At 44.6% G+C, this 23,592-nt stretch overlaps 1 protein-coding gene across 8 annotated transcripts in view; it reads left to right on the top strand.

Annotated features, from left to right (window-relative positions):
- Positions 1-23,592, top strand: part of SOX6 (SRY-box 6) — a 678,959-nt gene that overhangs the window by 265,891 nt on the left and 389,476 nt on the right. For all 8 annotated transcript variants that reach the window (XM_015422310.1, XM_015422307.1, XM_015422305.1 and 5 more), the window contains one exon: positions 8,527-8,764. In XM_015422310.1, the coding sequence (XP_015277796.1) occupies positions 8,531-8,764 (234 nt within the window). In that variant the 5' untranslated portion in view covers positions 8,527-8,530. The remainder of the gene's footprint in view (positions 1-8,526; positions 8,765-23,592) is intronic.

The following is a 23,592-nucleotide window of genomic DNA, read 5'->3' as shown; positions in this document are numbered from 1 at the left end:
GCAAGTGGAGGAGTGGGGAATCAAACCCGGTTCTCCCAGATTAGAGTCCGCGCACTTAACCACTACACCAAACTGGCTCTGTACAGAGAGGGTATTTATCTGCTAGTATAACTCTTAAGGTCTGTTGAAAGGTCCCCTGAGTTAGTGATTGATTTACGATGTCCACCAAGGGCTTGTTGATGTGTTGAAAGATTATTATTATTATTTATTATTATTCTATCATCTCTGGAGTAATTAGTCAGTCAGCTGCAAATATAGGCAAGGTTTGAGTCCCTTACTGACTATAGTCAGGTTTAGTATAGGTGGCATTTGTAAGATTAGTCTCTTCATAGAGGGATCATGTACAACAAGAGGAGTGACCAGTCTAGGGTTGCCCAATGAGGCTTGGGAAATTCCTGGAGATTTGGGGGCAGAGCCAGGGAAGGGTGGAATTTGGAGAGAGGAGGGAGATAAGCGGGGATGTGGAGCCATAGAATCTATCCAGTTTGGTGTAGTGGTTAAGTGTGCGGACTCTAATCTGGGAGAACCGGGTTTGATTCCCCACTCCTCCACTTGCACCTGCTGATGTGACCTTGGGTCAGTCACAAGCTCTGGCACAGCTGTCCTTAAAAAAGAGCAGTTTGTGTCAGAGTGCTCTCAGCCCCACCCATCTTCTTCTTCTTCTTCTTCTTCTTCTTCTTCTTCTTCTTCTTCTTCTTCTTCTTCTTCTTCTTCTTCTTCTTCTTCTTCTTCTTCTTCTTCCCTCTGAGGTTGCCATTTTCTAAAAGGGATCTGATTTCTGTAATCTGGAGATCAGTCTAAATTCCAGGAGAAATACAGGCTCTACTTGGAGGTGGCAAGTCCTACACCAGGAACATTAACAGGCTCAGGCCCAACGAGTTGTTCATACCAGGGGCCGGTTTGGGATAGGGTACAAATCTCCAGATAGGGGCAGTTCTCCCAGAGTCACAACTGCTCTTCAGACTACAGAGATCAGTTGCCCTGTGGGAAATGGCAGGCTCGGAGGTCTAAAGCTGTGGTATACCATAGGTTGCAGGAGAAACAGAAATCCTAGAGTGATATCATATCCCTGCTTAGCTCCCTTACCACACTAAACTCTGCCCCCCCCCAAGCACCACCTGCATATGTCTAGGAAATTCCCAAACTAGAATTGGCAACCCTAATCTGGGGTTAGGTAGCTCTGATAGTGCAGGATATCTAAGAAGGCAAATATTATTCATCAGCAGATTAGGCAATACTTCGTATATATACAATGGTGCATAGCCAGGTAATTTTAGACTTTAGAGAATATTTTGGGGGGACTCCCCTTTAGATGGTAATTGATACTTTAAATGCAGAGCTGCAGCCTGCTTTTGTGGGCCCTCTGCTGAGTCTCTGAGCTGAGGTCTTGGACTACCAGCACTTTTGGTACCACTGAATCTGTAGTTTTCAAAAGGAAATGCATGGGTTGAAAAACCAGGTCTGGAAGCAAGAGTGAGGATTTGGGTCACAAAATTAGCTACAGAGATCTGGGATGGGAAAAAAAATAGAATGAGAACATGAAATAGAATGACGGTGTAGGAATAACAAGGATGTACAGACTTGGCGGCTACTAGTCAGCCAGGTGAGACTGAGGGAGTAAATATTGCCTGGAATTACTGGCCAGTTCCACAGTATGGCTCTTTGATTCTGAGAGGCATAGACTAGAGAGACAATTGGATAAAGGTACCTGAGAAGGGGCTTCATGGTGGGATAGTGTTAGATTGCACTTCAGCAGACATAACTCTCTCAAATCAGTGTATAGCCAAAAATCACTTTGCAGGGCCGTTCAGAACCAGGCTTTGAAGTACTGTGAACTTTCCAAAGGAAGCAGTAAATGCCCAAGAAGCAGAAAGGGCCCCGGTAGGTGAGGCCCGCCATTTGCGGGGCCGCCAGGCGAGGATGGAGGAGGCCGGCCAGTCGCCGGCTCAGGGAGGGTGGGGCCAGGCGTATGGCGGGAAGATAGGCACCTCCCCGCCCTCCCTGGGCCAATAGCTGGGCAGCGGGGTGTCCGGAGGGAGAGGCCTGGGGTCTACGTGACCCAGGCCACCCGCCGTCCTCACCCCATTCTAACCGTGAGGGAGCTGCTTGCCCACCCATCCCTCCCTGTTTTTAGGCCTGTGTAAGGGGAAGGACACAGCAGGGGGGTTATTGTAAAAGGGGTTGCGGGTCAGCTTTGGTTGTGTATTGTTAGTTTCGATACTTAGTTCACAACTCTTGGCGGTGACAGCATGGGGCCGGATCCGTTTGGCGGAAATCGGCCTGTGTGCCATTTTCCGAATCTGGGGACCCCTGTAAGGGTCTTGGCATGAGGGCTGAAGGGAACAGGCAAGCCCAGAGACTACCAGCGATGGCCCTCACCGCCAGGTGGCAGGGGAGTTCACACAGAGGCAGGCGTCCAGGTGAACCCCAACAACTTGCCATCCTGCAGGCTCTACCGATGCCGGCTGGCTGGGTAACGGATACCTCGGCTGGGAGAAGGGTCAGCCGACGGGTCGGATCCGGTGGACCCATGCTGTGCCAATGCCTATAAAAGCTGTAATCAATAAAGTTGTGGCCAATTTTATTCACCTAATTTCCAAAGAAACTGTGTGTGAGTGGTCATTTGAGCGGGGCCATGTAAGGCTGGCCAAGCCTCCCCATCCCGAATACGACCTGGAACCACAAGTACAAGAGTAATGATATTTTCTGAACACAATGCAGCTATTGGCAGTATGAAATGTCCTTTGTCTGAGCTTATTCATGCAGATGTGTTATGGAGTACCATATGGTTGATTTTCCCTCACTTTGAGAGAATTCCAAATACCCTCAAGGAATTCTGAATGATCACCTTTTAATGGCTTGGAGAACTCTTGGCCATTTAGGCAAAAAGTTTCTATCAGCATCTGCTCCTTACAAAAGGGACTGCAAGCAGGCATTACTTTTTGGTAAGCCTGTGATCTTTATTTGGTTCAACAGCTTTCACAAGAAGAGGAGCAAATCATTCTAAATGTAGAAATCCTCTACTTATGAATTTAGTGTGTACACAACTCTAAAAAGAACATCTGGGCAAAGTAAAACCCATTAGCTTAATTTTAATTTCTGTGTATGACAAATTAAGTTGATTTGATGATTTTAACTTCATTGATGTTTGGGAATTTACTTGCTCTCCTTTTTGGCAATTTACAATCCGAAGAGGGGGGGGGACTTCTGTAGGATCTGATCTCAAAGTCAAAATATGGAATTGATTTCAGATTAAAGTTTTCAGTTCATCTAACTCTATCATGATGTTATTCAATTTATTATAGCAATGACCTTGTACCCCCCCTCAAATTCTTTCCCTCCTTCATTTCACTGAATGGGTTGTCTAGCATTGTATGCTTTACCCTTTGCTAGGGCTGTGGAGTCAATATACAATGTAGTGAGTGTGATTACCTCATCTTTTAACTCCTGTTGCACAATGTCATCAACAGATTTCCCCCCCCCTAAAAAAAAGCATCAAACAAATTGAATGTTTCTCTTTTTACTACTGTACCACTGTACACACTTGTTCTAGGAAAGTGGAATTGGATCCATTTGATTGCATTTAAATTTTTCATGCTTCAGCAGTTTGTCTGGGAGCACAGTAAAAGAAAAACCCCACAAGTGAGAAGAGTTTAGAATAATAGAACTTGATTTTGTGTATTATAGCAGCACCATTTGCGCTGCTTTAGTCGAGGTTGTGTCAGCACTTCCATTATAAATCCCTGTTTTCAGGGGTTATAAGTGGCATGGAATTCTTTTTTTTTTTTTTAAAGATAACCCCAAGCAGAGGACTGATTTCACTTATAAATTTGTTACACACACAAAAATAGTAGGTAAACTTGAAAATGGCAGAAAGTCAAAGCACTTTTATAATATAAGTGGTATGCAAATAATTGAAAATATGAGAGGAATGCTGATAAACACTTTGAGATCATGTAAGTTCTGTAAACCAATGATCAGCCTTTAGTATGTCCTTCAAGCGCCAATATTTATGCTCACTAAACTACCTGGGGTGATTTCTCACTAGAGCTGCCTCGCAGCACAGTGCCTTTTGCCCCAACATAAACATGTCAATTTCACACCCGAAGCTCCGGGGCTGCATTTTGACTCGGGGCTTCGCCCGATTTCCTCCGCAGTTTCGTGATTCTGGTTTTTGAGGATCATGAAACTGCGGAGGAAATCGGGCGAAGCCCCGAGTCAAATGCAGCCCCGCAGCTTCGGGTGTGAAATTGACACGTTTGTGTTGGGGCAAACGGCGCTGTGCTGTAAGGCAGCTCTAGTGAGAAATCGCCCCTGCTGGTTTTTGGACTGACCAAACACAAGCCTATATGGAGCAGTCTCTTGTAAACACTTCATGGAAACCTTTTCCTGGTCTCTGTCTGTCTCCTTCTGTCACATGCTCTCCTTCTCTCTGTTGTTGTTTTTTAAGAAGCAGACTCTAGTTGAAAATAGCAACAGCGTTGTTGTCATTTTGACTTCTTGCTTGAGGTGCAAAAATATCTAAGGCCATCAATGAGCACACACAAAGCTTAGCACATTCTTTGTATAATCCAGGGCAGGAGTGCCGTTTTTAGATTTCAGTAGCTGGGGCACAGAGATTTCAGCCGGGTCTCTTGATTGATGGAAGTCCAATGATCTTGTCTTGACCATATTCACAGCTAAACTGCAAAAGAAGCTGATATATTTTAAGAGCACTGGTAATGATGGCTTACTTTTCTATATCCAATAGGGCAGCTTTTCAGTACAGGTCAGTCACCTGCCTTTTTATTAAAAGAAAGATACTTGTGCTTTGGGCATGCATCTCTTGAACATGGTAACTGTTTATGACAATAGTCCCTCAGTGTATAAAATCACGTGTGGGCTGAAACGTGTGTATGTGTGAGAAGAATGATACTGCCTCTCTGTTCTCCCTGAATTCAAAGGGTTCCCCAGGCACTGCAACCTTCATTCATTGAAATGGGCCTTTCTCAGAAGTCTATTGAATTGTGGTTCTGCAGCCGCAGCCGCAGCCACAGCAGTTTTTTTAAGCTGATGCTCCTCAGAAGAATGTAGGAGTATCTCATTAAAAGTTGTATTTGTTTTCTTCTGTGCAAAACTAGTTTTAAAGAAAGAAGGTGGGCAGTATAAATGCATTGAATTGGACCCATGCAAATATGTTTAGTTAGAAAAACTAAATTCAGTAATAATGAAGGTAAACCCCCCCCATTATTTACTATTTACTGTTAATGTATGTCAAATAGATACTGTGTTGTATCAGGCATATTTTTCTGTGGGCATTGGATGTTTGTTCACGGGTGTGAACACTGGAGCATATGTGTAAACTTGTATGAAATGGTTTACATTTAAAAAGAAAAAGGTGTTTCCACTTTATTGAGCTCTTAACGGAGTAGCTTTTCAGAATGGTCACTTGAGGAATTACCAAAAGCCTGTTGATGAAATTGAGGTGAAGTCTTTCCACACTAATTATATTCAGCATGTAATTTCTAAACTTCACTCTGAATTTTGATTTTCAATTAACATTCCCAATTTGAAGATAATTTTCTATTTAATGTAATTGCAGGAAATAATTTATTGGCTGATTAAGACCGAAGGCCCAGCCTTTCTTAGGAAAACACTCCCTAACAAACCAGCCTTTAAAAGCCATCTCATAGCTTTGGACAGATTTAACCTATTTTCACAGCTGCACAGTTGCATTTAATTAGGATTGTGCACTGTTATTCATTGGTGCAGTTTGTAGTTGGAATTATTCTTAAGAGACGTTTTCATTTCTGGGTTTGTGTCATGATTAATTTAAACTGAGAAAAGCAGCCAGAGCTTATTCCTTCTGGAAGAATTCAGTCCTGTTTGTAATTGGAAGATGCCTCCTAATGCTCAAGTGAATAGAATTTTCTTCCCAAGTACTGTTTTAAGTGTACCACTGCCTTAAATTACTAGAGATTTGTGCACAATTGTATTACACTCTCATTGCAATAGTGTATCTACAAGTTTAAAGTAAGGCATTAAGTACTGCCCTCCGTATGATCCAAATACTTGTGCTAGTTTATACTTTTGCTGGCCAGAATCCTGCAGTTGCAACACAATTTATTTTATTTATTTAAATGTATACCCCCACCCACCGGGTAATGGCAAAGTTGCAGTGTCACAGCAGTTGCAAGTTAGGACTGGACTGTTGTGTGACTGTCACTGTTGATCTGGCCATAGTGAAGTATATGGGGGCTGTAGTCAGGTCTACAGCAAGCTGATTCTAGTAAATTTCAGCAGTTAGTACTCTCCAAGAAAATATTAAGTCAGTATTACCATTATTTGTAATTTTTAAAAACTAAATAGGTATCAGCATTTTAATATTTTTTTCAGGTTACTCCAAAGGCCTGTAGTACACTTATTTAGAACTGTGTATAATTAGATTAACTGAACCTATCTTATTTTTTTTCAGTAGGATGCTAAATCTGTGTCTTCTCATTAATTGTGAGAAATTTAGCATTAGCTGTTAAATCCTATGTGAACCATGGACTGCTACATTAAAAACTACTGTTTAAATTGGAATTAACTTAATTATTTTTCTTTACACTTGATATTTCCTTCACTGTAATATTCATGAAAGCATGTGTCAGATCTGTAAATTTAACTGTTAGTCTCAGATTTCCAGGCTCTTTAATCAGTAATTATTTGTCTATAGAAACAGTACTACTGAGTTAATGATTTGCTAATTTGAAAAATGCTCGTGTGGTTTCCTCTGTTAACTGATTTGTGCATTTTTAAGGAAATTATATGAAATCAATTATTATTAAATAGTAATTAAGGTGGAAGTCTTATTCTTTAGTTATTGGAGTTTTAGCATAAAGATATTCTGTTTGTTTTAAGGTGATCTGTCTCCAATAATATATTCTCATTTACTACTACAGTTTTAAAAAGGGATTATTGTTTTTCATATGAAATAGAATTTTGCATTTTGAGTTGAAATCATTTTACATCTCAGCCAAAATGAAAAATATTGGTATGTGAATGCTTCTGCAGAACATACTGTGAAAGGTGATGAAATATTGCTATTTGAAATTGTAAAAAACTATCCTAAAAACAATCTTTCTTTATAATTGATTATGTACCTTTAGCTTTATTCTTCCAAGTTATGTGCACCTTGTAATATATGCACAATATAAAATGGAAACTGCAGAACAGTAGTTAAGCCTTACAGAAGTTACAAGTTCATTCATTCATTCATTCATTCATTCATTCATTCATTCATTCATTCATTCTACTTAGCTTTACATGGCTACATAGGACAATTTTAGTACTTTGCTATAGTTAAAATAGCTTACGAGATAATAATGCTTTAATCATAGGACTTGTTTGGAACAGCATAGCTGGTGACTTGTAAAATTTGTTTTGCAAGAGTCAAATGTTCCATAATTAATTGACTATGGGAGCAGAAGATTTCCAAACTAATTGTGCAAACAGCTAGGCATTTCTTGCATGCCTACTGAAATTATGAGGGAACACAGGAACAACCCTTTGGGAAGAAGATTCTGAGGAGGAAAAATTATATATGTCAATAACATTCGTGGTAAGACTGGGAAAAATGACACCATTTGGTAATTAAAATGTGATGACACTGCATGCCTTGAATCATATAGGACTCACCTGTTTCACTTGGAAATTGTTAGTAAATGCTAAAAACTTAATCCAGGGCCTCTTATTATTCTGGGGTACATCTAGAGAGAGGATATTAAAGGTGTTAGGCATGCTGATTCAGTTGCACCTGTCGATCCCAGGTAAATGGAAGACACATGACTAAGAAGGTCAGTGTACAACAACAGAAATTTGTGTCAAAGACATCATATGAATTAAAGTTACTCTGAATTAAAGTAATATATTATTAATGCAGATAATAAGAATCAATGCATACAGCAGTGAAAGACTAGCCATTGCATGAGATCACTACTAATCACTACTTCTTTCTTTTGGTAGTGTAAAGGTAAAGGTAAAGGTTCCCTTGCTCGAAAGCCAGTCGAATCCGACTCTAGGGTTGCGGTGCTCATCTCCGTTTCAAAGCCGAAGAGCCAGCGCTGTCCGAAGACGTTTCCGTGGTCATGTGGCCGGCATGACTAAACACCAAGGTGCACGGAACGCTGTTACCTTCCCACCGAAGTGGTCCCTATTTATCTACTTGCAATTTCTTGCTTTCGAACTGCTAGGTTGGCAGGCGCTGGAAGGAACTAGAGACGGGAGCTCACTCCATCATGCGGCACCCGGGTCTCGAACTGCTGAACTACCGACCTTCCACAGCCTGCAGTTCAGCGTCTTAACCACTTGAGCCACCGCAGCTCCACTTTGGTAGTGTACCTCTCCACATTTTGGTTTAGAGCTACTATTGTGGGGGAGCTGCCAGCACAGGCCTGTGGTTTAAGTAATATATTTAGTGACAGTGTGTTTTAATGGATTTTTTTCCTCTTGGTCTTTTAAAAAAATTAACAAAACGTGCCTTGCTTTCTTCTTCTTGTTTTGCAGAAGAATGTCTTCCAAGCAGGCCACCTCTCCATTTGCAGCTGATGGAGAGGAACCACCAACCCAGGACTTAACATCACAGGAACAAGAAGAAGGCAACAATGAAGAGCTGGTGGCTTCACATCTGCCTCTGCACACCATATTGCACAACAAACCTCACTCCGAGGAGCTACCGACGCTAGTCACTACAATCCAACAAGACGCTGACTGGAACAGTGTTATCTCAACCCAGCATAGAATGGTACGTGAGCTTCAGTGACTAGTTTTTGGAGAACTTTTCAGTACAACTCTTCTTTCTAACTGGTGCCTCCACTTATCAGAGAGCCAGTTTGGTGTAGTGGTTAAGTGTGCTGACTCTAATCTGGGAGAACCGGGTTCGATTCCCCACTCCTCCACTGGCACCTGCTGATGTGACCTTGGGCCAGTCACAAGCTCTGGCACAGCTGTCCTTGAAAAAGAGCAGTTTGTGTCAGAGTTCTCTCAGCCCCACCCACCTCACTGGGTGTCTGTTGTGGGGAGGGGAAGGGAGAGGAGTTTGTAAGCCGCTCTGAGACTCCAAGTGAAGGGCGGGGTATAAATTTAAAAATAATAATAAGAATAAATAACTTTTTAGTACAACTCTTCTTTCTAACTGGTGCCTCCACTTATCAGAGAGCCAGTTTGGTGTAGTGGTTAAGTGTGCTGACTCTAATCTGGGAGAACCGGGTTCGATTCCCCACGCCTCCACTGGCACCTGCTGATGTGACCTTGGGCCAGTCACAAGCTCTGGCACAGCTGTCCTTGGAAAAGAGCAGTTTGTGTCAGAGTTCTCTCAGCCCCAACCACCTCACTGGGTGTCTGTTGTGGGGAGGGGAAGGGAGAGGAGTTTGTAAGCCGCTCTGAGACTCCAAGTGAAGGGCGGGGTATAAATTTAAAAATAATAATAAGAATAAATAACTTTTTAGTACAACTCTTCTTTCTAACTGGTGCCTCCACTTATCAGAGAGCCAGTTTGGTGTAGTGGTTAAGTGTGCTGACTCTAATCTGGGAGAACCGGGTTCGATTCCCCACTCCTCCACTGGCACCTGCTGATGTGACCTTGGGTCAGTCACAAGCTCTGGCACAGCTGTCCTTGAAAAAGAGCAGTTTGTGTCAGAGTTCTCTCAGCCCCACCCACCTCACAGGGTTGTCTGTTGTGGGGAGGGGAAGGGAGAGGAGTTTGTAAGCCGCTCTGAGACACCTTTGGGTAGTGAAAGGCAGGGTATAAATCCAATCTCTTCTTTGTCTTCTCTTCATCATAGTATTTATTACCTCCTGATTTAAGTTTAAATAGTATGGCATTTGCACTGTATTGTGCTAGTGGTGGAGAAGCTTCTGACATTGAATATTCAGTCGCTCAGGGAACCAACCAATTTGCTGTCCTGCTTCAGTACAAGAAGGGAAAGTGTCCCGTGTCACTGAGATTAAAATACCACATTGCAAACTGGGGATGGTGCAGGGCCCCCAGTATATGTAGGGAAGCCAAGGAATAGAAAACCCAGAAGCAATGCAGTGGAAGGAAGGGTGCAGGATAAAATACACTATGAGAGTAGAACCTGAAGGTAGGATAGGTGATTTGAATAAACAGGAAGGGGGGGGGGAACCACCAGGGAACTGAGATAAACCAGTTGACACAGAAGGAACATCAGGAATGGTTACATGTTATGTAAGATGAAAGAAGGAGACTGGAGAGCTAGACAAAATGACTATGAAGCAGGGTGGCTAAGTTTTATCCGTACAGTCTGTACTTTGACAAGAGAATTATTCCAGTTTTGGCTTCGTCTGTCTGTGCAGCATTAGGACTGGCAAGAGGGGCGACGAGGACTGCAAAGCAGTGTAGATGGGGAGAGCATTTGAATACGTATGCTGATCTGAGCTAACCGGACAGTCCTTTGACTAAAGGCTTCTAGTCATCTGGTTTGGTTGGAGGTTTCTGTATAATAATGCATTGATTTCAAATTGACAAGGATTGCTAGCAGTGACAGTCTTTTAGTCTTTAAAAAATTCGGTGGCTGTCTTTTTTTCCCTAAGGTGTTTTTATGCAAAATTTGTTTTTGGGAGATAGGAAAGTGAGACTTATTTATATGGATTTTAGATTGTTTTAGAATGGGGTGTTGTTGTTTTCCTCCCCCCCCCCAGTTGGTATATGTGCCTATGTTTTACTTATTTATCTACTTGTGTATTTTCTCCAATGTCAGTGCCAACAAAGGTAACGGAACTAACTAATGCGTTTTCAGTTTCAGTGATGTTAATGATGGTGCAATATTTTAAACATCAGAAACTACTTATGTAAATGTTTTTGTACAGTATACATTTGATTGTCATTATGCTCTGGCTCAGTTGAGGAATCTACCTAAGTAGCAGCAGTCTTAACATGGTAGAGGAGCCTCAGAACTGGCATCAGGGGTTGTCATGACCAGGGGTCATTTCGTAGAAAAAGAGGTGCAAGAGCTCATTAGCATAAACCATTTGCATATGCCACACCCCCTGACATCCCTGTAAGTGTGTCAGAAGGCAACACCCACCGCTCAGGCTCCACTGGATTGTTTTGGATTGCTAGCTATCGGGGTGTGTGTGTGTGTGCAGATATGTCCTTGCAGAGGAAGGAGAGCTTGTACCTGAATAAAACTTTGTCTTAAAGGTGCCACTGGACTGTTTTGTACCGGGGGGGGGGGCTCTGCAACTTACCTGGGTGCTTCTTGCTCTGACTGAGGGCTGCTGGGAGCAGGGGGTGGGGCTTGTTGCATGTGCCCGCCCCCTGGGCTCTTTACTGCCGGTGCTCCGCTCCTGTGCGCTCCTGCAGGAAATGACCCCTGGTCATGACTGGGCACATGGTGGGGTCCACAGCCTGAAAGAGGGTCACCTGCTGACTGGAAATTCTGGGTTGATCCCTATTTCCCAGTGGGAACAGTGCCTAGTGGCCACAGAAGAAACAGAGTGCAAGGGAGCTGCACTGTGCTTCTTTCTCTAGGCACTTTCCCCCAGAAGCCCTGCTACATGGCAGGTCTTCTAGACAATCTCTCATTTCTTAGTGGAAAGTGCTGGAGGCAGCAGAGCAGCAACTATTCCACGCTCCTTTTAGATCTGCTGGCACCAGTGGGTCTAAAAGGAATGTGTGAGAGTTACATTCCATTCCCCCCAGAAGGGAGAGGGGAAGAAAGGAGTCTCAGTTGGGAGGACTGGTCCCTGTGACTGGAGAAGGAGAAAAGAGCTCCAATGGAAGGGGCCCTGGGCAGCCTTCTTCATTTTAGCACGCAGTTTAGATTGCATATGAAGCTGGTGCTGGAGATATGTACTGTAGCTACAAAACACCTTTCATTTATCAAAATAGTTATCCTATTTTATATTTTTATTTTATTAAGATAATAAAGTTGAACTCAGTCTTCAGTAGGTTAAAACGTCTGCAGTCAAATACATTATTAGACTGTGATCAGAGACAAGAGAAGGGAAAATGTGCCTATCCACAAGGCTTTTGAAGAGGCTCAGAGGTCTTTTTAAAACAACGGCATCTTTATTGCCCAATGAAATGCGGTCAGTATTGAGAATCAGATGTCTTTCCTGGGAAAAGTGTTCACCGTTTGTGATGCCACAGCTTAAAAGTCTCTAGTATCACACGGCCCAACTTTGCATACATGAAATGATGAAGGGATCTGTAGCAGAGCCAAACAGGGTGATCTGAGAAGTAGGGTAGACACATATGTTTGTTACTGGCTTGAGATAATCAGACATTCTAATGTGTTTTTTTTTTGGGGGGGGGAGGGACCCTCCATTTACTGAGCCTTTGTATTGGATAACTGTGTTATTACTGCCATACAGCTCCTCCTTGTGCCAAGGTAATGTCAAAAGCCATGTGGAAGGAGGTGACGCTGAGGCTTCCCCCCTTGCCAGCAATGCCCATTTTGTATACAGATGTATGGGACTAAGAGACAGCTTTTGGAATCCCAAGGATCAAATCTGTGACCTAAAATGTAGCCGAATTTATAGTCAACACGCATACAAAACTCAATTTTGTATGCATGTTAAGGAATGTGTTGCCTTGCAGAAGGGTTTTAGTTTTTGCCCAGCCAAGGGAGCCTGCTACATAATTGTTTATGTAGAGACAGTAACTTCAGGGGTATCTCTTCGGTATACTAAGTGTATCCTGATGGTCCTTGGAGCTTGGCAAGAGCCTCGCAAGACAGTGTGCTTCAGCAGTGATGGAGAATCAAGTAAAAAACCTCTTTCTTGCTATTTTGCTTATTGCTTCCATCAGCAGAGAAGGGAGAAATGGTGATCTTAACCACATTTCTCATTCATCTGCCCCATCTTGTGCCATTTTGCTTGTGAGCTCCTCCTGATTCTTAGAGGGAAGTGTCAAGACAGACAGCAGGCTGAAGGTGAGGAACAATGAACTCTACTAATGCCCATGAAGTTTTCTGCCAGATCCAACCCATAATTTGTACACGAGGTCATGGACTAACAGAATGGCTGTCAAAGGCTACTTTGACGATTGTGTGTTGTGTGTGTCCCAATCTGAAAACTGGGGGATACATTCATGTTATCCAGATTTACAGCTATTCACATAAACTGGACTCCGTCATTCTGAGAATAGGAGCTTTTGCTTACCACTTAAAACATACTTCCAGCAAGCAAATCTGTACCAATTCTTTCAGTCATTACTGTGAACGAGGGTTGATCTTGTGGATTTTGAGGCCAGTCCACTACACACATTAAACAGCAATGTTGTTGGATGCATTATTCAGCTGTGTACTAAAGTTGTAAGGCTGCTACTAGCACTAACATGAAGATGAAAAACTTGTCTAACTCTCAACCAATTTGAAAGAAAGAGGCAATTCGTAAACTCTCATGACTCTAAAAGCCCTGTCTAAAAATTGTTCTGAACTACTGTGTTGGCAAGTAGATATTTTTACTGCTGCCTGAATGGTTTTTAATTTTATTGGCCTCAGAAATGCCTATGGTGTCCTGGGATTACCAAGGAGACTGGAGCTAATGGTGAGTTGGCAAGTAGATATTTTTACTGCTGCCTGAATGGTTTTTAATTTTATTGGCCTCAGAAATGCCTATGGTGTCCTGGGATTACCAAGGAGACTGGAGCTGATGGTGAGTGCTCTAAACCTGCACCAGATAGCCTGTACTTTTCCCCTCTAAACAATTCACACACTGAGGAGAAGGGGATAGATAGAAAGAGGTCTCAGCATCACTCTTTCTCATTTTAATTAGGAATCAGGAAGATACTCATTCCTTAATTGGAGGTACTGCCATTGTATGGTGATTATATTTAAAATAATTAAAAAATATTATGTTAAAAATAAATATTAGGAGCATAAGAAGAGCTCTGCAGGATCAGACCAGTGGCTCATCTTGTCTAGCATGCTGCTTCACACAATGGCCAACCAGTTGAGCCAAGGGTTGCCATGTCTTGCCATGGTGGCAGTGGGGAACTTGGGGGGTCATTTCGGGGATGGGCAGAGACATTGCGCGACGTTCTCTGGTGCAATGACATCCCCTGGAAGTGACATCATTGCGCCAAGGACGTTGCATGGGGGATGCTCTGGTATTTGGGCAATCTCTTTGGTTTTTTTCAGCCTGTTTGGGGGTGGGGCTTCCCCCGCTGGCCATCTGGCTGGTGGCAGGCTGAAGCCCGCAAAATCGGGGGTTTCTCTGGTGCAGCCAGGGGAATGGCAACCCTAGTTTAGCCAAAGGGCCAACAAACAGTGTATAGAGGCCAAGACCTTCCTCTGATACTGCCTCCTTGTACTCAGAGGTTTACTGCCTCTGAATATGTTGTCTCCCTTTAGTATCCCAATGTCTAGTAGCCACTCATGGACCTATTCTTCATAAGAGCCACTCATGGACGTATCTCTGTGAGAGCTGTAGACAATCTACTTAGACTACACAAAGAGAGCAAAATGTATTCTGAATCCAGGTGTTAGAGATTTATGAAATTAAATATGATCAAGCATATTGCTTACACAGTAACTGAATGTTTGTATTATGAGAATAATCACAAAAATCTCAAAAGGAGAACGGTATGGCATTGAACCTGTATTTAGTGCACTTGCAGATTTCTTCCAAACATACTTTTTTTTTTGCTGAATAATGCAATTTTGCATCAACACTTACTGTATCTTCAAGAAACTGAAACAGTTTCAACTCACTCTCCCATTATCAGATTTCTGAAACAGGTGCATGAACATCACTCGAGTAACTTAGCTTTCTGGTTTCACTTTCATTGTTTCATAAAAATATGCCAGCTTCGTTGGGTAAAGTTCCTGAAAATCTTTAGCATTTAAGCATATGTCCCTAAGGAGAGATCCAGTAGGTTGTACATAATTCTTCAAATGATTTTACTCAATTGAGGGCTGGATATGATTGACAGTATTTGGTCTTAAGTAGGAACTGAAGATAGTCAGGGTTTTATATATTTATTTATTATTGGAGAGCAATGTCAAGTGTTATCTGGACTTTGAACCTGAGCGAATGAAGAAATATGACACCAACCATTATAGTGACTATACTGTTACAAATGGGGGACCTACAAGGACTTGTGGGGGGGCAACTCATGTTCCCACATTGGGGACTGTGTGTGTGCAGGCCACCCACAGAAACGATTTCCAGAGCTTTCTAGTAGACTCCTGGCATTTCCCTGCCAAAATGAACACATGACTGGGAAGAGGGGTGCTACTCCCTTAGTTCTCTTTTTGCTGCCTCAGAGAGGATCTCCATTCTGTGTTTTTTATTCAACTTCTTGAGTCTGAGGAGACTTGTTTCTCTCAAAACTTTTCTTTTTGACATCAATACTCATTCCACTGAAGGATAAACTACAACATTTTTGTATTTCCACTCTGGCTCCAAAGGGGCCTCCTCAGAATTGGGCCAACTGTCGCTTTAGAAAGGTGCTGTTAAACAGCCATTCTTGGTTCCTTATCTGCCTAGGGGTTCACACAAAAGAGCTGCCTGCTCTTTCTGTCACCAGTTTCCCCTGAAGGCATGATTTGATACAGCTGGACTCAAAAGAGTTCTTTTTCAAGGGCTTTAGCTGTGCACCAGCCTGAGTAAAGGCACCTTTCCCCCTCCCTTGTGAGGTGTGCTGTGACAGAGCCTCGGATTCAATGGATCTTTTCAGAGGCTTTGGCTGTGCCCAGCCTGTGCACCAGCACATTCTCCTTCCTTGGCTTTGTCTGCTCTGAGGGGAGAATTCTGGAAGTGTTGCCTAGCAGAGCCTCTGATTCAGAACAGCTCTTCTCTAAAGTTTTGGCTGCATCCTGCCTGCCTGAAGGAATCTCTTCCCCTCCCTATCTCTTATTCAATCTGTTAGCCTGGAGGTGTGGCCTGCAGAGACTGCCTGACTGAAGGATTCCCTCCCCCCTCCTTTCTCCTGGTTCTAGAGGAAAGAAGCTTGGAGGTGTGGCCTGGCAGACACTGCCTTCCCCCTCTCTGCCTTCAGTTGGATTGGACCTGAAGCCTGGAGGTGTGGCCTGATGGGAGCCTATTTTAAAGACCTGACTGAAGGAACCATTTCCTGGCTGAAGGTGAAATCCTTGAAGGCATGGGTTAACAAAGCCTTGCAGTTCTCAGTGGCTCTTTCTGAAAGGTGTTTTGTGTCAGAAGGGTAGTGTGCCCTTTAGTTAGGGTTGTTTGGACCTCTTCAGCCCCTGTAGTTTTGGAGAGTTGCTGAAGTGGGTGGAATTTCCTGTTTTGTTGTTAGTAGTGTTGGGAGACAACAGACTACTTATGCAGGGCCGACCCCAGCTTATTTTGCACCCTAGGCGAGGATCCCTTCTGCCCCCCCCCGTGCGCCCACCATGGCTCCGACCTGTTAATTGGATCTGTACCCCAGACCTCCCATTCCCCTGGCACCCACGCTCTTAACACTCACTTTTCCTTTTGTAACTTTGCCTGCTTTGCACATCTGGCTTCCACCAAGGAAGACTCTGCAAAGAAAGGCACTCACAGTCACAAACAACCTCTGCTTCTCACTTGCCTTGACAGTTCCTTGCTGGGGTTGCCATAAGTCAGTTGCAACTTGAGTGTCCTTATGTAATAGCCCCCTACTTAGATTCTTCTTTCACTCAGCTGAGTGACCCTTCTGTGCCCAGAGGGCTAAGTTCTTTGGTGGAATTGGTGTTGGTATCATCAGAAAGATCATAACATGTTTAAAACTCAGTAGTGTTTGCAGCTGAACTAGGACAGCGGGGTGTGTGTGCCAGTTTGGCGCCCCTAAGGGCTGGCGCGCTCTAGGCGAGTGCCTATTTCACCTAGTGAGTGAGCCGGCCCTGTACTTATGCTTAAGTCCTGCTGTGTTTTATTTTACCACTCACTCTATTGGGACTGCCTCAGTTGATCTCAGCTTCAAGCCCTCTTGCTAATGCCTAGTTCATCTTCAGTCTTCTGTGCAGTCCCCCCATTGGGACTGCAGTCAGTCAGGCCAGCTGCAGAAAAGGTTCTTTAAAGCTAAAAATTCACTACAGGGTGCCCTCTATCTCTCCCAAGGCCACAAGAGGCCATTTTTCCACTGGAAGGGTCATGTGGTCTTGGGGAGAGGGCACCCATTCCCCTCAGTTCCTTCTTCGCCACTGTTGGAGTAGATTCTATTTGCTCTCTCTGCTTACCTTTGTTGTCTTTTCTACTGAAAATTTAGTTTATTCTGCCTGAAAGTGAGAAGATCTTGCTTCCTTTCCTTAGCCGTTGTCTTAAAAAAAAGAAGATGGCTGTCCCATGTACTTGGACTGTGAGCAATTAAGTATGCTCTTATCTCTTTCTCAGAGATTGTCGGGGGGAAAGGGGTCTTAGTGCAAACAGAAAATATGTCCACAGTGTTCTATATCAACAGACAGAGAAGCACAGGACCCAGGAAGCTAAACAAGGAAGTGGCAGAGACATGGCATTGGGCCTTGAAGCAGTGCATTTCTTTGCAGGCCATTCATATTGCTCGGGAGAACAACCTATAAGCCGATACCCTCAGCAGGGTTTATTCCTCAAATCATGAGTAGTGTCTCGCAAACCAATATATTCACCCTATATTCAATAGATGGGGTATCCCTACAGTGGACCTTTTCACCAAAGGTTAGATCTTCTGCTCTATGGCAGGCAGCAACCCCCTTTCAATATGGGACATTTTTCCAATTCGTTTGGACAGGCACTCTTTTTAATGCATTCTCTCCACTATCTTTACCATCTTAGTGGCCCCGTTTTGGCCTCAGAAAGTTTGGTTCGCCCCTCTGCTCAGGAGATTGAAGGGAAATTTCATTCACCTCCTGAATGTTCCTGATCTATTGAGGAATGGTCAGTTACCACACCACAATGCACGGCACCTACGCATTATGGTGTTGTAACTAGTGGACGACTGACCCTTCCAAAACAAGTCCAGGAAATCCTTTTGAATACACAAAAGGCAGTTTTTAGCATGGCTGCAACCGTATTCATCACCGTATTCATGCTCAGTTTCTGTAATTTTGGAGTACCCTTATTCCCTGAAAGTACAAGGGCTAGAACCCTCTTCAATAAAGGTGAATTGGGCACCATATCGGCTTACCACAACCCTGTGGATAACACTCTGGCATTCTCATATAGGCTCTGCAAACAATTCCTCAAAGGCCTGGTAAATATGTACCCCCCACACACACACCCTACCCTGGTTCCACAGTGCTCTTAGTGCTTTCACAACTTACATTGAAGGCCTTTGAACCTTTGGTAACATGTCCTTTAGAATTACGGTCTATTAAAGTTTGGTTTCTTGTGGTCATAACTTCCATTTGGATGGTGAGCAGACTGGCTGCTCTGCGTGTTGACTCCCCATTCCTGAAAACCTTTCCAGAACATGTAGTCCTTAGTCTGAGTTAGAGTTTATACCTAAGATTGTGTTGAATTTTCACATACTCTGGGATACTGTTTTACCTGTCCCCTCCCACACACAGTCTGTCCTCACCAGCAGAACCCTTGTCATGAGGTGGGCTTAGTTATTCTACTTAAAGAGAACACAGCCTTTCAGGAATTGTGTGAATCTGTTTGTTTTCATATACGGGACACAACAAGGGAAAGTCAGTTTCCTTTCAATCCCTGTCTAGATGGATTGTGACAGCAATAAAGCTGTGTTATCAGAATTCAGGTGAGACCTTCCCTCTTCTTATCCACACCCACTCTATGTGGGCACATCCGTCTTCAACTATTTTTCGCGGAGGCTTGCTGCTCCTGGATGTCTACAAGTCAGCTATATGATTGTCCACAGACATATTGATCTGCAAGCAAGGAGAGGAGGCTGATGTGGGGGAGGCTGTTCTTCAAGCTTTGTGCCATTGATTGTTCAGTTGAGAACTTCACCCCACCTCCCATTACATAGCTTGGTAAAATCCCAATGCAGGACTGCACAGAAGACCAAAGATGAAAACAGGTTGCACTTAACTGTCACTGTCGTTCATCGAGTTGTTGTCTTCTGTGCAGGCCCACATTCCCTCCCTCCTACCCTATTGTGTGTTCTCTTTATTTCTTTCTAGTGGGATTACTCACAGCAGCTCACGTAGAACTGAGGGGAATGGGTGCCCTCCCCCTGAGACCATGTGACATTTTCAGCAGGAAAATGGCTTCCTGTGGCCTTGGGAGGGGTGGAGGGCACCCTCTAGTGGCTTTTTAGCTTTAAAGAACCTTTTCCATGGCTAGCTTGCCTGCCTACAGTCCCAATGATTGCCCCATTTCCTAAACATAGTGACACAGCAGCCTCAGTCCACCACTGAAACTTTATCCTAAGGGGTTTTCAGCACAGGTGCTGTTTCAAGCATAGGCAAGGCTTGCTGTTGACATCTCCATGGGGAACTCAGAAGCGATCAACAAGTATGCTTTTTGGAGGCAAGCCTGAGCAGTTCCCCTCTCCTCTCAGTTTGGAACCATCAGTGATTTGGGGATCTCCTTACCTGCTACTGTTTTCAATAACAATGATAAACCTGCATCTCTAAGCCCAATCTTTTAATAGACAATTTCCCTGTATCAGTTTCATGTATCCCCCCACTCCCTCCTTCCTACCAGGGACTGGCACTGACTCTCCCAGGGTCCTGAATCTCACTGCTGTTTCTGGGAGAGAGCTCTTATTTCAACTGGGCTCAGACGGTCTCTTGAGTCACTCTTCTGTGACACCATTTGTAGCAAAAGCCAATGTGGTATAGTGGTTGGAGTACTGGGCTGGGGTCTGGGAGACCCAGGTTCAAATGCCATTTTGTCTGAAAACTTGCTTGTGACCATGGGCCGTCACATTCTCTCAACCTGACCTGCCTCACAGGGTTCTGGAGAGGATGGAATGGAAAAGTATAACATGTTGTAAGGCATCTGAGTCCCAGTTAAGGAGTAAGATAAACTCCATACCCAGTGGTAGAATTCCAACATTCTCCCTTGTTTGGGATTGTGCCTTGGCTGTTTTACAAAAGGCACAGCGATTAAGGTGGCCCGTGTGAGGCTGCTATATTTCCCCCCCTGCTCTTTTGATGGGTGGTTGATCCTTTCCAGGGCAACCGTTTTTATCTTACCGATTGACTTTCCCTTTGCCTTTCTTAGTCTTTAGTCAGTCCTTATTTTATTAAGATTGTTAGCTTTCTTGGCTTCCACTGCTACATTTTCTGGCATTTTTACCTATCTATTTCTGACTCCATAATAGAATTTGTATTTTTGGGGTGTATGTCTCCCTTCAAGGATGCCCAGCTTTGTTTTTCTTTCTTTCTGAGACAAACCCAATGTGCACCATCCTTGTGATCTCAGGACTGCATTTTTCTCAGAGCACTTCTTTTGCCCCTGAGCCTCTGGAAGTTAGTGTCATCTCAGATGTCTCCTTCCCTGTAGTGTGGAGACTCAGCTGTGGGCATGTGTTTCCCAGTGGCTACTGGCAGAGGTCATTTCATAGAAAAAGAGGTTCAGGAGCTCATTAGCATAACTCATTAGCATAACTTATTTGCATATGTCACACCCCCTGACATCACCGGAAGTGTGTCAGAAGGCAACACCCACCGCTCAGGCTCCACTGGACTCTTTTGGATTGCTAGCTATTGGGGGGGGGGGAATGTGCAGATCTGTCCTCGCAGAGGAGGGAGAGCTTGTACCTGAATAAAACTTGGTCTTAAAGGTGACACTGGACTGTTTTGCACCGGGGGGCCGGGGGGAGTGCTGCAACTTACCTGGCTGCTTCTTGCTCTGACTGAGGGCTGCTGGGAGCAGAGGGTGGGGCTTGTTGCCTGTGCCCATCCCCTGGGCTCTTTACTGCCGGAGTTCCGCTCTTGTGTGCTCCTGCAGGAAATGACCCCTGGCTACTGGTGCTCTGCAAAAGTAGTTTGTCATACCACTACTTTCACCTAGAGCACTAGACATACCTTCTTTTGTCTTTTATTTTAGTGCAGATACGCTACATAGTCATGGAATACAGTGTAATTATGTTTTCACTGACTAATGGAGAACAACTCCCTGATACTCTGTCTGGAGACCTGGGGGTATTTGGCCTTACACCACAAAGGGACATTCTGTGCCCTCTCCTTTTTGTTTCTTTCCTGACAGGGACCCCTCTCATTGGGAAATGTCCTTCTAATCCCTTGCCCTGGCTACTGGTGCTCTGCAAAATTAGTTTGTCATACCACTACTTTCACCTAGAGCACTAGACATACCTTTTTTTGTCTTTTATTTTAATGCAGTGTAATTATGTTTTCACTGACTAATGAAGACCAACTCCCTGATACTCTGTCTGGAGACCTGGGCTATTTGGCCTTGCACCACAAAGGGACATTCTGTGCCCTCTCTTTTTTGTTTCTTTCCTGACAGGGACCCCTGTCATTGGGAAATGTCCTTCTAATCCCTTGGCAAGGTAATCTGTTTTTATGTTTTTTCCCCTCTGGCTGTTTTGCTGTGCAGATTGCTCTGCAAGCTGCAGAAGATTCATTTATGGTGCATCCTGTCCACCCTTTCTTTGGCCACATCACTCCTGTTTCTACCTCCCCCATTTTTATGGTGCAGATCTGCTTATTTTCACTCCCGCTGACAACTTTGGTGGTTTGATCAGCTCCCCTTTCTTATCCACATCACTCCTGTTTCTACCTCCTCCATTTTTATGGTGCAGATCTGCTGACAACTTTGGTGGTTTGATCAGCTCCTTTCCTGCATTGTAGCAGTAGCCTCTGACTTTTCTGAGTGGCAAGCACCAGTTCTTCATTACTATATCTTCTACCTCTAAGTAGAAAAAAACTCTCTTTTTGTTGTTGTTCAGTCGCACAGTTGAGTCCGACTCTTCGCGACCCCATGGACTAGATCACGCCAGGCCTTCCTGTCTTCTACTGAGGCTGTAACAGGATTTGGACCCTGCTTCCTGTGCTGCTGATTATGTTTTGGCCACTGGTTGTGACTCAGACTCTCTGAACGTTCCTCTTCCTTATTGGATTTCTGAAGATGTTACAAAACAGAGGTGTAACCCCTCGTTTGAATTTTTTGCACTTCCCTAGTGCTTCATTCAGAATAGGGTTTTAAAATATGCAGCACTTCCAACTGTGGAATGAGGCCATTGTGAGTTCCAGCCTATTCCCCTTCCGTTCATGAGGTTTTACAAGGTGATGTCCTGGCCAGGATCCCCTACCAGGGATTGTCTCTCATTCCTCATGTTGCACATGGTCAGCATCCTCACACAACTCATCCTTGTGGGTTGGTAGAGGCTATAACATGCTGTCTTGAGTGCACGACTGTTCAATGCCACTTTATGTATAATGGCTCTCTTGCAGAGAGAAATACATGCAGGAATGTGGCAAAGAAAAACAGCACTCTTTTGTACTGTCTTTCTTTGCCATGTTCCTGTGTGTATTTCGGTTGGGACACTTGTAGAGAGCTTCCTGCTTCTTTATAAGGCAGTCCTGGGTGAAGGTCCATGTGGGACGGTAGACAACTGTTGGGAAGGTGGTCCTCCATGGTCTCTTCCTTTGAGAGCTTCACACCCACCTCCTTCACTCAGTGAGCCTGCTGATCTCCCAATACGGGACTGCACAGAATCCACGATGATGAAAACAGGATAGTACGTACCTGTAACTGTTGTTCATCGAGTGGCAGCCCCGTAGCTAGGGATTTTGGGGGGAGGGGGCCTTTGATTTAATTGGTGGAACTTCTTAGAACTCCTAAGGCAGCCCTGCACACACACCCAGACAGGGTAATGCCCAGTGGCCGCAGCTTCCCTCCCACCCCAATGATAGGTCTTCCCTGCAGAGCATCCGGCTCCCTTCCTTCCCTGTGGATCCCCAGTTTCCCCTCCCGCACCAGCACAGTACCAGGGGCAGTGTTCCCTCTAAGCTGAGTTAGTGTGAGCTAGCTCACAGTTTTTTAGCCTCCAGCTCACAGATTTGTGTCCTAGCTCAGGAAGGACGGCTCCAGAGCAAGCTAATTTATGCAGTAGTCAAATTGCTCGCTCACAACTTTAATGCCAGTCGCTCACAAAGGAGAACTTTTGCTCACAGGACTCTGCAGCTTAGAGGGAACATTGACCAGGGGCAGCCTGACCTCCACCCTTGGCTGCTTCCTGGGGCCAGGAGAGGTAAGGTTCACAGCAGCTGGCCTGGCCACGGAGGTGCTGCGTGCAGGCTTGTTGGTGCACTGGAGCACAGATGAGCGCGCCTGGCCAGGGCCAGAGAAGGTGGCCGCCTGCCCCCTTGCCTTGCCTGGCTTACTTGCTGCTGGAGGGTGACGCAGAGAGCGTCCCGTAGAAGCCCGAGATGGAGGCTTCTCCCCGCACCTCTCATGTTTGTTGCCTGTCTGGACCACTCTCTCAGCCCAGCCTGGCCACTGCTGCTGCTTTTGCTGCCCTTGTCCTCGCTGCTGACAGGCAACTGGAGGGATTGGGCCCGGGGGAGGGGGAGCCAAGGCTTCGGGAGGGCCCATAAAAATGGCTAGGGGGCTGGGCCCCATGGTAGCTATTGGCCTGAGTGGTCTTCTGTGAAGAAGAGAAGAAGAGATTGGATTTATACCCCGCCCTTCACTACCCAAAGGTGTCTCAGAGTGGCTTACAAACTCCTTTCCCTTCCCCTCCCCACAACAGACACCCTGTGAGGT

This window comes from Gekko japonicus, unplaced genomic scaffold (assembly GCF_001447785.1).
Source record: "Gekko japonicus isolate JY-2015 unplaced genomic scaffold, Gekko_japonicus_V1.1 scaffold693, whole genome shotgun sequence".
Taxonomy (NCBI): domain Eukaryota; kingdom Metazoa; phylum Chordata; class Lepidosauria; order Squamata; family Gekkonidae; genus Gekko; species Gekko japonicus.
Note: the sequence above shows the minus strand (reverse complement) of the source record. Positions and strands in the feature narration are given on the sequence as shown.